The 12,860-nt window shown below is 39.8% G+C and overlaps 1 protein-coding gene across 1 annotated transcript; it reads left to right on the top strand.

The window, feature by feature from the left end:
* The first annotated feature begins 1,150 nt into the window (after positions 1-1,150).
* On the top strand, positions 1,151-12,058 carry LOC121161820 (mas-related G-protein coupled receptor member A-like). Its single transcript, XM_040988449.1, has 2 exons — positions 1,151-1,245; positions 11,116-12,058. The coding sequence occupies exons 1-2, from the start codon at positions 1,151-1,153 to the stop codon at positions 12,056-12,058; spliced, it is 1,038 nt and encodes a 345-aa protein (XP_040844383.1).
* The last annotated feature ends 802 nt before the right edge of the window (positions 12,059-12,860 follow it).

Raw genomic sequence — 12,860 nt, 5'->3', positions numbered from 1 at the left:
CAGCATCTCATGATCAAAAGGACAGAGGAGTTTTATCTGCACCATCACCAGAGCTCTTCAGCTGCAGAGAAGAATGGAAGAAAGGTAAGAGTACTTAACAAGAAATGTCTGATTTCCAGTTGTGGTCTGTGCTAAAATTTCAAAAGCCTGGTTTCTCCCTGTAGACAGCAAATCAAGGATTGTGGATGTTCCTTCAGTAAAAGGCAGACTGCAACCCCAACTGTGAGAGTCCAAGGGGGAGTAAAAGAGGTGTTTGTTTCTCTCTGATTCATCTGTCTACATCTCCCCTTAATACCAACCATACATATCTTCTGTCCTGTCCGGGAGACAATGCTGCCTCTAACATGAATTTCAGGAGATGACATGATGGCATTGAATCTCAGAGCTAAGCTCTTGTCACGTGTTTTTTTAAGTGCTTCTCCTTTGTACATCTGGCAAGGTCTCTGGGAGTAAAAGATGGTGCAAACTGGGATAACGGAAGAGTAGGTCATGAAGTGAGGAACTAGGCTAAAGTAGCATGATAAACCACATGAAAAGTCCACCAGAGCACTGTTTCCATCCCTAGACTTAAGTACTGGGAACACTTCCTGTGAAGGCAGAGAAGGTGAAGGAAAATAGGTCCAGCAATAAGCCTACCCGTCACATCTCCGTATAAACTCCAGGTCCTTTGTCTTGCTTTTTCTGAATGAATCATTTCTCCATTCATCCCCATCAGTTATCTTGTCATGTTTTCACATTTTTTCTTTGTCACTTTTATTTACACATAAATCCACATTGGTCAAAAGGTGCATCAAAAATGGAAACAATCATAAAAGCAGAACTATATTTTTAACATTTTCAGTGTAATGTGGCTATCCTAATAGAAATCCATATTAAAGTGACTTTTAACAAAAGATTTATTTTATTTGAAAGTATAAGCTACAGAAAAAGGAGGCACAGAAAAAGAGGGATATCCTGCGTGCTTTTTACTCCCCTGATGGCTGCAACTGTCAGCACTGGAACCAGCCAAAGCCAGAAACCAGGAGCTCCATTTGGGTCTTGTACATGGGTGACATGGACCCAGGCATTTGGGCCATGCGACTGCTTTTCACAGGTGATTAGCACAGGTCTGAATCAGAAATGCAACAGTGCAGTCTTGAACCAGAACCCTATGGACATTGCAGGTGGCAGCTATACCCTCTGCACTACACACTGCCTTAACAATAGTGAGTTTAAGACATTTACTAAACCTTCGTCTGAGGAGTGGTAAGACAAGACACTGGAGAATGATGGAATATTTGGCGTAAATTAGCAGTTTCAGGAGCACCAAGTGATTTCTCAAGCTTTATATTCAAAGATGTTTTGGGAACTCCTCATGGGTTAAAAATTTTGTCTATAGCAGTTGAGTGTTCTCAGACAGGGTTCAGGAATCATAGAGTCACTTTAACTCATGCTCTCAATGACTTCAGGAAATTTCTCAATACACCTTATAATCTTAGGAAAATTTCTTTATCATTTAAGCCTCAGATTCTTCCTGTGTTAAACGAGTACAACATAATAATATTACTTAAGGAATCCATGAGAAATATTAGGGTACAAGGTAAACAAAGCTGGTAAACCCTATTTTCTGGATTTCTTTTCTGATTTAGACCCAATGGTGGCTCACAGTAAGTGAAGTACAATTGCAAGAAATTTCTTAGCAAGTGAGAGAATCTGAAATATATTCATCCATTTTCTGTTGATATAACTCAATACCTGAGTCTGGGTAATGTGCATAGAAAAACACTATGTCTATCATGGAACTCTCAACAACATGGCATTAGATCTTATGAGGACCATCTGGCTGTCATTCCTCGTGATAAATGCCTTTATGTTTGCAAGGCATGAGAGGGGAGAGAGAGAGAGAGATAGGAAGCCTGAGTGATTAGGGAAAGGGCAAATTCTCTCTTATACATTAATCCTGTTGAGAGAGCTAATAAGGCCCACATGAACTACAATTTCTTCTTCTATTTTTTATATTTCATTTTATGACAGTTTTATCAGCTCTGGGATTTCTTCAGGCCCTCCAAAAAGCCTTCCCCCATATTAAATTCCTCCATATTGTTACAATAATACAGTTCATATCCAATCATTATTCCTTCATTGCGGGCATGGACCATGTGGAGTTCAGCATGCTATTGTCCAGATAAATTCAACAATTCCAATGGGAGACCATCTGTGGACTGAAAGTGGCACTGGCCAAATATCATCCCCTCCAATGAAAAGCCACTAAAAACTTCAATAACAATTTACAACATCGTGAAGTCAATTGACATGGTATTGAGTGACCAATATGTTTAAAAATGCAGGTTCTGAATCACGTCCTGTGACTACTTCATTGACATTTCAATTATAGTTTATACACAACCAGCTGCTATACACCTTAAAATGGTTATATGCCAGAGTCCAGCTTCAGCTGAGTTCGGAGCTCGAGAAGGGTGCATGGATGAGGCGCAAGGAGAGAGACGGACCACTAGGATTCCATGATCATTGTGGACCATGAGAGAAAGCTGTCCACTTTATTTATACAGAAGCAGTACACGGTTTTCGTTTAGGGCAATTTGACATAGCTTCAACGGGGGCACAATTTACAACAGCTTGAAAGGTGAGTGAGGAAGAATTCCACATTCCTTGTTTATCTCAGCTTGCCAACCCCCACTTGCTCTCCTCAAGTCTGGGTTCTATCCTTGGCACACCTGTGACAACCAGACCCCTACCTTGAATTATGTATGGGTTAGTAAGTCTGGGGTCTTGGTTTATGGGGATTAAAGGCCATTGGCATTAAAGGCCATTAGGCCTGCAAGCTCACATAGTTTGTTAACAAGTAAAACAAGAGTTATAATGGTGGAAAGAATTGCAATTAGCAATGAACCATTTAAGTTTCAACTCTACAATGGGCAAGTGAATGTTTCCAAAGATAATTCTACAAATAGTTTCACCTTAAGACAGGGCATTATCCATTCTGATGCTGCAGCTAAGAATTTCTCAGTAGACAACATCTTATTCAGTAATACACTCCTACTTCAATTCTTATTCTACAACTTATCCATCACTTAATGGGAGAAATACATCAAAAGAGAAAAAACATAAACATCTAAGACAAAAAGTTTCAAACATTAAATCCCTCTACAACTGCAGGTTCTATAACCTCATAAATGATCAAACAATAATCAAAAGTATATCTTTATGATGTTAGTAAAAATCACCCTCTATTTCCTCTAGTTAAAAAATTATGAAGGCAGCCAAAGCAACTACATTTACAAGAGTTGCAAGGACAGGCTAATCTTTAAGGTCACTGTAACTATATTTTTGTCATAGCAGGATGGCCTTTAGGGTCCCAGTAACAGGATAGCTTCTAGGGTTCCAGTAGCTATATATTTTGTCCTAGCAGTTTCAGCCCATACTCTCATCACTTCCATTAGTTTGTAAAATTCTTATCAAGCCATTTCCCAGAAAGCATGCTACATGTCTGGACCAGATTTCAGAGCAATGGGTAGGGACACAATAAGGTGTCCATAAACAGCATGGGCTTAATTGTACTCCTGTGTGCAGTTAAAGGCCCAATCACCAAGACATTATCAGTAACATCAACTCCTAAGCTCATGTTGGTTGTAAAAGCCATTTCACAGGGGCACACAATGCCTCAATAGATTACAAAAATTCTTAGTGGGGTGGTTGAGTGTCCATGTGAAAGGGGGTGAAACTGCATCAAGGTGGTCAGAGAGAAATCTGCTGGGCCCTGCCAAACAGCTGGAAGCTCCCCGGGCCTTGCCAAGCAGGGGGGGGGCTGTTCTCTTTACACCTTCATGTTATTCACACCTACTGCACGGACCCCAGCAGTTATAGGGTTCTATTCAGCTGTCTCGTGTCTATTTTCACTTTTATATTTAGCAGCTTATAGTATTGAAGTGTGATTTTTCCTGAACTTCACAAATTTTAGGATAGTCCAAACAAGCTTATAACTCAGATATACCATGTTAACAATTGAGGCACAGAACAGTTTTAGGAGGGGTGTGCAGAGAAATCTTTAATACCTTAGCAAGAGGTAACTAATCTTTGTGTCCTACCTAGTAAGGTATATGTGAGTCCAACCTGACTGTTTCCTGTCTGTTCTAACCTTTCCTTATTGGTCTCTATCGAATCTAATTTTGGTGGGGCTCCGGAGAGACCCTGATGGTCATTGCAAGAGAGAGTGGGGTTCCAAAGTTGAAATTAATTAAGGACCAGAGAAAGCTCCTCTCCCGAGTCTCAAAGGATGTTTACAATTCTTCTGTTTCTGAGGACCGCTCAGGGCTCCCACATGTTATTCTAATGAGATTAGATCCTGTGAGAAAGGATCTGAGCTTCTTCCATCCCATGTGGGAGATCCAATAGGGAATGGATGACCTCAGAGTCCTCAGCCTCCAAAGGCACTCCAATTCCCCATGGTCTCCATGGCAGTTGGGATATAGTCCTTGGTGCCCATACTGACAGTCCTTGGTGAGGACCCAGCAGTCTCCAGGGTTGGGATACAAGCCTCCTCCTGTCCTCCTGCTCCACTCTGGAGTCCAACCCCCACTCCACCACTGCTCTGTGCATATGATCTCCTGCTAAGAGGCTGTCAGGATCGCTCTTGGATCCCACTGTATGTCTTTATAGTTTTTGCTAATGTCTAATGCAGACTTGAGTCTGCTGCCTGTAAGTTACCTGTTACAATCTTGATAGGTTATACTTAGCATCTTCCTCATACATTTTAAGAAGGTGAAAGATTTCTCTTCACTCCTGACCCATTACGGAATAACATAGGGCATTAAAAGCACATTGGGCTTTTCAGTTCTTTGATGTCGATCATAAGCAGTCTATCATTGATTGTTGGTCCATTGGTTATATCACAATATGTTTGAGGTTTAAATAATATTGTAATTTACAGGTATTATTTTTCTGATTGACATAATTTCATGTTAAACTAAGGCAAACATGTGGTATCTAACCTTCTGGGATTGGCTCATTTCCCTTAGCATAATGGTTTCCAATTGGGCCCATTTGACCACAAAGTACTGGATTTTGTTTTGTTTTCTTTTTTTTTTTTTTAATAGCTGAGTAGTATTCCATGGAGTAAATGAACCATAGCTTTCTTATCCAATCTTCTGTTCGCGGGCATTTCAGTTGCTTCCAAGCTTTTGCCATTATTGATTGTGTTGCTATGAACATAGGGATGTATGTTGGTTTCTGGTGTAATAGGTGTTTTGGATATATTCCTAGAAATGCTAGTGTTGGATCATATAGTATGCAGATTTTCAGTTGTTTGAGTGTTCTCCATACTGATTTCCATAGAGGCTGTACCAACCTGCAGCCCCACCAACAGTGGAGTAGGCTTCCCTTTTCCCCACATCCTCGTCAGCAAGTGTTGTTGGTGGTTTTTTGTATGTGAGCCATTCTTCCTGCCATTAGGTGGTTCTTCAGCGATGTCTTAATTTGAATTTCCCTTATTGCCCAGGAGTTTAAGCATGTTTTCATATGTTTGTTTGCCATTTGGGTTTGTTCCTTTGTAAAGTGTCTGCCCATTTCCCATGACCATTTCTTGAGTGGTCTGTTTGTTTTGATGTTTTGCTTGTTCTGGAGATCTTTGTATATTCTAGAGATTAGCCCCCTATCACCTATGTAGTGTGCAAAGATCTTCTCCCATTCTGTGGATTCTGCTTATTTGTTGATTGTTTCCTTTGCTATACAGAAACTTTTTAGTTTGGTGTCCATTTGATTATTTTGGTCTTGATTGCTATTGCTTTGGGTGTTCTTTTTAGGAAGTCAGGGCCTACACCTAAATCTTGCAGAGTGTTTCCAACATTTTCTTCCAAAAGTTTGAAGGTTTCTGGATGTAGGTTTAGGTCTTTTATCCATGTAGATTGGATCTTAGTGTATGGTGAGAGATGTCAGCCTAATTTCTTGTTTCTGCAGGTCATCGACCAGTCGTCCCAACAGCATTTATTGAACAGACCTTTCAATTTCCCTGCATTGTCATCTGTTTTGTTGCCAAATATTATTTGGCTGTATCTGTGTGGGTTCCCTTCTATTGCTTCTATTCTACTCCACTGATCTTCCTCTCTATCTTTGTGCCAGTACCAGGCTGTTTTGATTACCACTGCCCTATAGTATGTCCAGAGATCTTGAATTGTGATTCCCCCTGCTAACTTCCTATTCTTCAGGATGGTTCTAGCTATTCGTGGCTTTTTGTGTTTCCAGATGAACCCTTGTATCATTTTTTCCAGTTCTATGAAGAATGTTTTGAGTAATTTGATTGGAATTGTGTTGAGTGTATATATTGCTTATGGTAGTACCAACATTTTGATGATATTGATTTTTCCTATCCAGGCACATGATGTTTCTCCATTTTTTGAGGTCCTCTTCAATTTCTTTTTTAAGGTTTGTGTAGTTTTCTCCAAAGAGGTCATCTATATTTTTAGTTAGTTTATTCCTAGATACTTCATTTTCTTATCTCTTATTTTGAACAGTAACTTGCTTATTAAATCTTTTTCCATCTTAGAGATGTTTGCATACACCATGGTTATTAATTTTTGCTCATTTGTTTTGAATCCTGCCACTCTACCAAACTCTCATATAAGTTCTAGCAGTCTGTGTTGAGTCTCTTGGTTTTTCTATGTATAGGATCACATCATCTGTGAATAGTGAAAGCTTGACTACTTCATTTTCCATTTGAAGTCCTTTGATTTATTTTTCTTGTCTTATAGCTTCTGAGAATACTTCTGGTACTATGTTGAATATCAGTGGTGATAGTGGACATCCTTGTCTTGTCCCAGATCTCAGTGAAAAGGATTCCAATTTTTCTCCATTCAGTATGGTGCCAGTGTTGGGTTTTTTATATATTGCTTTGGTTATGTTGTGGATTGTTCTTTCTATGCCTGCCTAGTTTAGAGCTTTTAGTGTGAAGTGATGTTGGATTTGTAGAAAGCTTTTTGTGAGTCTATTGATACTATTATATGATTTTTGTTCTTCAGTTTTTGGATGTGGTGCATTACATTTATGGATTATAAATGTTGAATCACCCATGCATTCCAGGGATGAATCCTGCTTGATCTGGATGAATGATCTGTCTGATAATTTTTTAATTATTTTGGCTAGAATTTTGTTGAGGATCTTAGTATGAATGTTTATCAGGGAAATCGGTCTGTAGTTTTCCTTCTCTGTTAATTCTCTATCCGGTTTTGGGATTAAAGTGATGTTGGCTTCATAGAATGAGTTTGGAAGGGTTGTTCTCTTTTCTATTGTTTTGAAAAGTTTGTAGAGGATTGGGGTTAGCTCTGCTTGGAATGCTTTGTAGAATTCTACAGTGAAACCATCTGGGCCTGGGCTATTCTTTGTTGGGAGAGCATTAATCACTGAATCAATCTCTGCCTTGGTTATGGGTTTGTTCAGGTCCTGTGTTGCCTCTGGGCTAAGTTTTGGTAGGTAGTGGAGTCCAAGAATCTTTCCATTTCCTATTGGTATTCTGATTTGTTGGAATACAGTTGTTTGTAGTAATTTCTAATTATTTTTTAATGGTTGCAGTGTCTGTCAATATGTTGCCTTTCTCATCATTGATGCTATTAATTCTCATTTTCTCTTGTTTTTTCTTTGTCATCGGACCAGTGGCGTGTCTATTTTGTTTATCTTCTCAAAAGCCAACTTCTTTATTTGTTGATTTTATGTATTTTTTTCATTTCTATTTGGTTTATCTCCTCCCTTGTTTTGATAATTTCTTGCTTCCTATTGATTCTGGGGTCATTTTGCTGCTGTTTTTTCCAGTTTCTGGAGGTGTGTGTTTAATTCCTTTATTTGGTGTCTTTCTTGGGCTTTGACATAGCACCAATTGCAATGAATTTACCACGTAGCACTGCTTTGGCAGTTTCCCACAAGTTTTGGAATGTTGTTTTTGAGTTTTTGTTGGTTTCTATAAATTTTTTTTATCTTCTCCTTAATTTCTTCTCTGCCCCATTGTTAATTTAGTAACATATTGTTCAACCTCCAAGAGTTAACAAGTTTTCTGGGGGCATTTTGACTCATTGATTTCCAGTTTCACTCTTGGTGATCTGAGAAGGTACATGGTTTGATTCCAATTTTTTTGAAGTTAGTGAGACTTGCTTTGTACCCTATCACGTGGTCGATCTTGGAAAAGGTGCCATACACTGTTGAAAAAAATGTATATTCTGTGTTTGTAGGATGAAAGGTTCTGTAAATGCCTACTAAGTCCAGTTGTTCTATTGTCTATGTGAGTTCTATTGTTTCTCTGTTGAGTTTCTATCTTGTTGATCTGTCTATTGGGGTTAATGGGGTGTTGAGATCTCCTAGGATGATTTTATTCGCATCTATGTCTTCCATTAAGTCTGTAGTAATTGCTTCACGTAGCTGAGTGCACTGTGTTTGGTGTGTAGATATTTATGATGGTAATCACTTCCTGATGAATGGTTCCCTTAAATCACATAAAATGTCCTACTGTATGCCTTTTCATATTTTTCACTTTGAAGTCTGTATCATCTGAAATTAGAACTTTCTAATTTTTTTTTCATCCATTGGTGTGAAATATCTTTTTCTATCCATTCACTTTCAGTTTCTTAGCATCTTTTTTCATTAGATGTGTCTCTTGTAGGCAACAGATAATTGGGTCCTGTGTGTTGATCCATTCTGTTAATCTGTTTTTAATTAAAGAGTTTAGGTCATTTGAGTTTAGAATTAATATTGAGAGGTTGCGACACCCTTTGCCATGTTTTGTTCCTGGGGTCCACCTGCCCCTCTCCCCCTGCTACAGATGGGCACTTCCCTGTGTTAGCTACTCACAGAGGCTCACCAAATTTTGCTGAGTTTCCATATCCTTGGACACCCTCCTTCACCCTCTCAGTTTGTAGTTCACAGTCTTTCACATCTATTTCACTGCTGCATGCCATTTTCTCAGTCCTGAAAACACTCTGCCCTTCTTTTTGCCCTCAATTCTGTCAATTTCCATCTCCAACTTTCCATACCCCCTGTCACATCAGCCTACCACCATTGGCCAACTTAACTCCTCCCAATGACCACAGTTTCTTCACTTTTTAAAATATATTTATCTGCATTTACTTCAAAGAGCAAGAGAAAGAGGAAGGTAGAGTAAGAAAGAAATATGCTCCATTTTCTTGTTCACTGCCCAAGTGCCAACAGCCAAAGACAGGATAGGACTACAAGCTTCAGGCTAGGCCTAAAGATAGGACTCTAGAATTACATCCATATCACCCACAGAGCAGCATGAATCCTAGTACTCCAGCCATCATCCACTACCTCTTAGGATGCATTAGGATGAAGATGGATCAAAGGTGGAGCAGCCTAAAACTGAAGTTACATCTCAACCAGTGGATTACTTCATTCTGAACACCTGCCTCTTTCACCCACAATTTTAATTGCCATCTAGAATTTAACCTGAGAATATCTCCTCTGCTTTCCCTTCATACATGCTTAATTGATAGGCGTGGGTGGTGTGTCAATGCATGAATCCAAAAGCAGACCTTCAATATTCAGATCAACACTGTCAGACATTGAGACAAATAAAACATCATACATGAGCTCCAATTCCACCTTTCATAAATAGAAAATTAATGATTCTTACCTCACAGATGTTAGAGAATTAAGCCTGAGACAATCTGATAACTGATTAATTACCAGCTGTTAAGCACTTAGAGCCAAGCTTGTAATTTTTTCATTTTTAAATATTCATCTATTTTACTTGAAAGGCAAATTTACAGAAAGAAGGTGAGAGAGAAAACCATCTTCCATCTACTGGTTCAATCCCCAGATGGCTACAGAGGCTAGAGATGAGCCAATCAATGCCAGGAGTCAGGAGATTTCTCTGTCTCCACCATTGATGCATGGTCACATGACCTGAACCATCTCACTGATCTTAGGCAAGAAACAGGGAGCTTGCTTAGGGATGGAGATGTAGAGATGCCAGACTACCAACTGGCAGCCATGTGGGATGTCAGTAATTGCAGACAGAGGATTAGTGTGCTGTGCCTAAGCTACTGCTTTCACAATGACATTTCCATGAACATCTCTCTTTAAATACCAAGACCTGCATTTTTTCTACCTCCACTCAGTCTCCTTCCCCCTCCCCCACACACAACATGCAAATGCTTTCATTAGCAAAGGACATTCTGTTGAAGATAGCCTAAGAGACAATATGTAGTTTGTATGGTACACTCCATATGGCACAACAGTTAGCCATCCTGCAAAGATCTATCTTAGTGACTCTCAGATTTCAGTCACCGACACCTACCTCTGTATTGCTGAGCAGTTCTGCTCAATCCAGTCCCCACACCCTGTACCACAATGCTCCTAGGTATTCAGCAAAGCCACATTGAGTCCCCACTTCAGTGGTCAGCTTCAGTAACTGGAGCCCACATTTGTCATTCTAAAAAGCACCAAGCTGTTCCCAGAAAAGATCATGATCAATAAAATGTTCATCTCTTTCCAGGAGTGTTCTAATATTAAAATGTGTTCTAATTGTCATCTTTCCTATCACTTACATGATCCACAATGTTAGTGTTCCTCATGGCTGCCTTCACTCATTGCATAAACACTGAGAACACAGTGTGTGTCACACAGAGCTAGAAACAAGGGAGACAGAGCATTCTTGTCTTGTGTGTGAACCCTGTAGTTCAGTGTGAGCCACAGAGCCCTGCCCTCATTATACCTCTGCTAAAAAGTGTTCACCTCCTTCATGGACCAAAAGTCTTTATCCCTCTCACATGGACCGCTCTTAGTCGTCAGGGTAAAATAATCACCTTTGGTCAGTACAGAGTAATATTTGGATCCATAACTGTAGCACACGGAACAGGAGTGTTTGAACTACAAACCATTTCCATGTCATTTAGAGGACGTGTATGATAGTAGAGAGATGCCATATTTAGAGTCAGCAGTAACAAGGTCTGAATCCAAGTTCCTGTATTTTCTGGCTCTTGATGAATTGCTTCATCTCTGCAAGCCTCTGTTTCCCTTCCCTGAAACACAGGAACAGAAATTTCCATATAACAATACTGTATCTGAGGGTAAGAGGTGAGATATCTTGCATAGGAATTCAACACTTGTTTCTGTTCCCAGGAACACCAGTGGAGGGAATCCAAGCCTGAATCCAAATATCCTCGTGTTGGGGACGACTCTTGCACCAACAAATGGAAGCAATTCGTCTACAATTCGTCCTGTGGAATACCTGATTCTGGGCTCCCTGATCATCATCGTTGCCCTGGTTGGGCTGGGAGGAAACGCAACTGTGATTTGGCTCCTGGGCTTTCACATGCGCAGAAACAGCTTCACTGTCTACATCATCAACCTAGCTATCGCTGACTTCCTCTTGCTCTGCTGCCTCATCACAGATCGCTTTCTTGCCATCAGTAATTACCAATTTTCCTCTATCTCCAGGGAGTTACTGCAATACACTTCAATCCTTCCATACATTATGGGCCTGAGCATCCTCAGTGCCATTAGCACTGAGCGTTGCCTGTCTGTCCTGTGGCCCATATGGTACCGATGCCATCGCCCCAGAAAACTGTCAGTTATCATGTGTGCCCTGCTCTGGGCCCTGGCGCTGATACTGAGCATCTTGGAAGGAAGATATTGTATCTCCTTTCTTAGAAATAATTTCATTCATCAGTGTAAGAATATTGATTTTACCATAACCTCCTGGCTGGTTTTTTTATTTACAGTGCTCTTGGCATCCAACCTCATCCTGCTGGTCAGAGTCTTCTGTGTATCACAACACATACAGCTAAGCAGGCTATATGTGACCATTCTGCTCACTGTGTTGGTCTTCCTCCTCTGTGGTCTGCCTTTTGGCTTTTTCTGGTTCCTCATAACCCAGACTTTGCATGCTTATCATAAATATTTTGGCCATTTTTTCCTGGTTACAGCTGTCCTTTCCAGTGTTAACAGTTGTGCCAACCCCATCATTTACTTTTTTGTTGGCTCCTTTCGGCAGCAGAAGAGGCAGCCCCTAAAGGTCGTTCTCGAGAGGGCTCTGCAGGGCACCCCGGAGGAGGATGAATGAGGAGGAAGCCTGAACTAGTGATGAGAAGAGCCTGTGTCCTGGTCAGTCTATCAGGACTTTGAGAGTCAACACTGCCCTGTTATACCTCACAGTATCTGCTCTTTGCTCATCTCCCTGTCACTGAATCAACCCAGGAACTCCTCACCATCTTCCAAAATACTTAATTTAATCTGACTTTTCTTATTTGTCTTACATAAGGAACAGGGAAGTAAGACCATTTCCATCATTTTTCACATTTTAACATCATCAACACAATTCTCATCTTCCCCTGAATGTTTCTTTTGAAATTATTTTTGAAATGGGCAAAGGCATGAACAAGAGCTCTCAAAGATAAAATACAAATGGCAATAGACATTTAAGAATGCTCAAAATCATTAACCATCAGGGAGTTAAAGATAAAACAACAATGACGTTTCACATTATCCACTTAGAAAGTGTATAATAAAAAATAAAAACATACTCAAAAGCATGTGAGGAGAAACTTATCATAGGCAGAATATAAACTAGTACAATCATTATGAAAAATACCCTTTAGACTTCTCAGAAATTTGCAGTTTCATGTATGTCTATTGCAGCTCAATTCACTATGGATATGAAGTCAACCCAGATACCCATCCACTGATGAGTGAAAAAAGAAAATGTGATATATACAGACACTATTTAATACCACTCAACCATTTAAAAAATGAAATCCTGTCTTTTGCAACAAAATGGTGGCAGCTGGAAACCATAATATTTAGTAAAATATACCAGTCTCTCAAAAGGACCAATATTGTATATTTCTTCTGGTATGTGGTAGTTA

The sequence above is a fragment of the Ochotona curzoniae genome, unplaced genomic scaffold (assembly GCF_017591425.1).
Source record: "Ochotona curzoniae isolate NIBS_2020 unplaced genomic scaffold, NIBS_Ocur_1.0 contig_4877, whole genome shotgun sequence".
NCBI classification, from domain to species: Eukaryota; Metazoa; Chordata; class Mammalia; order Lagomorpha; family Ochotonidae; genus Ochotona; species Ochotona curzoniae.
This window is presented reverse-complemented; position numbering and strand designations above follow the sequence as displayed.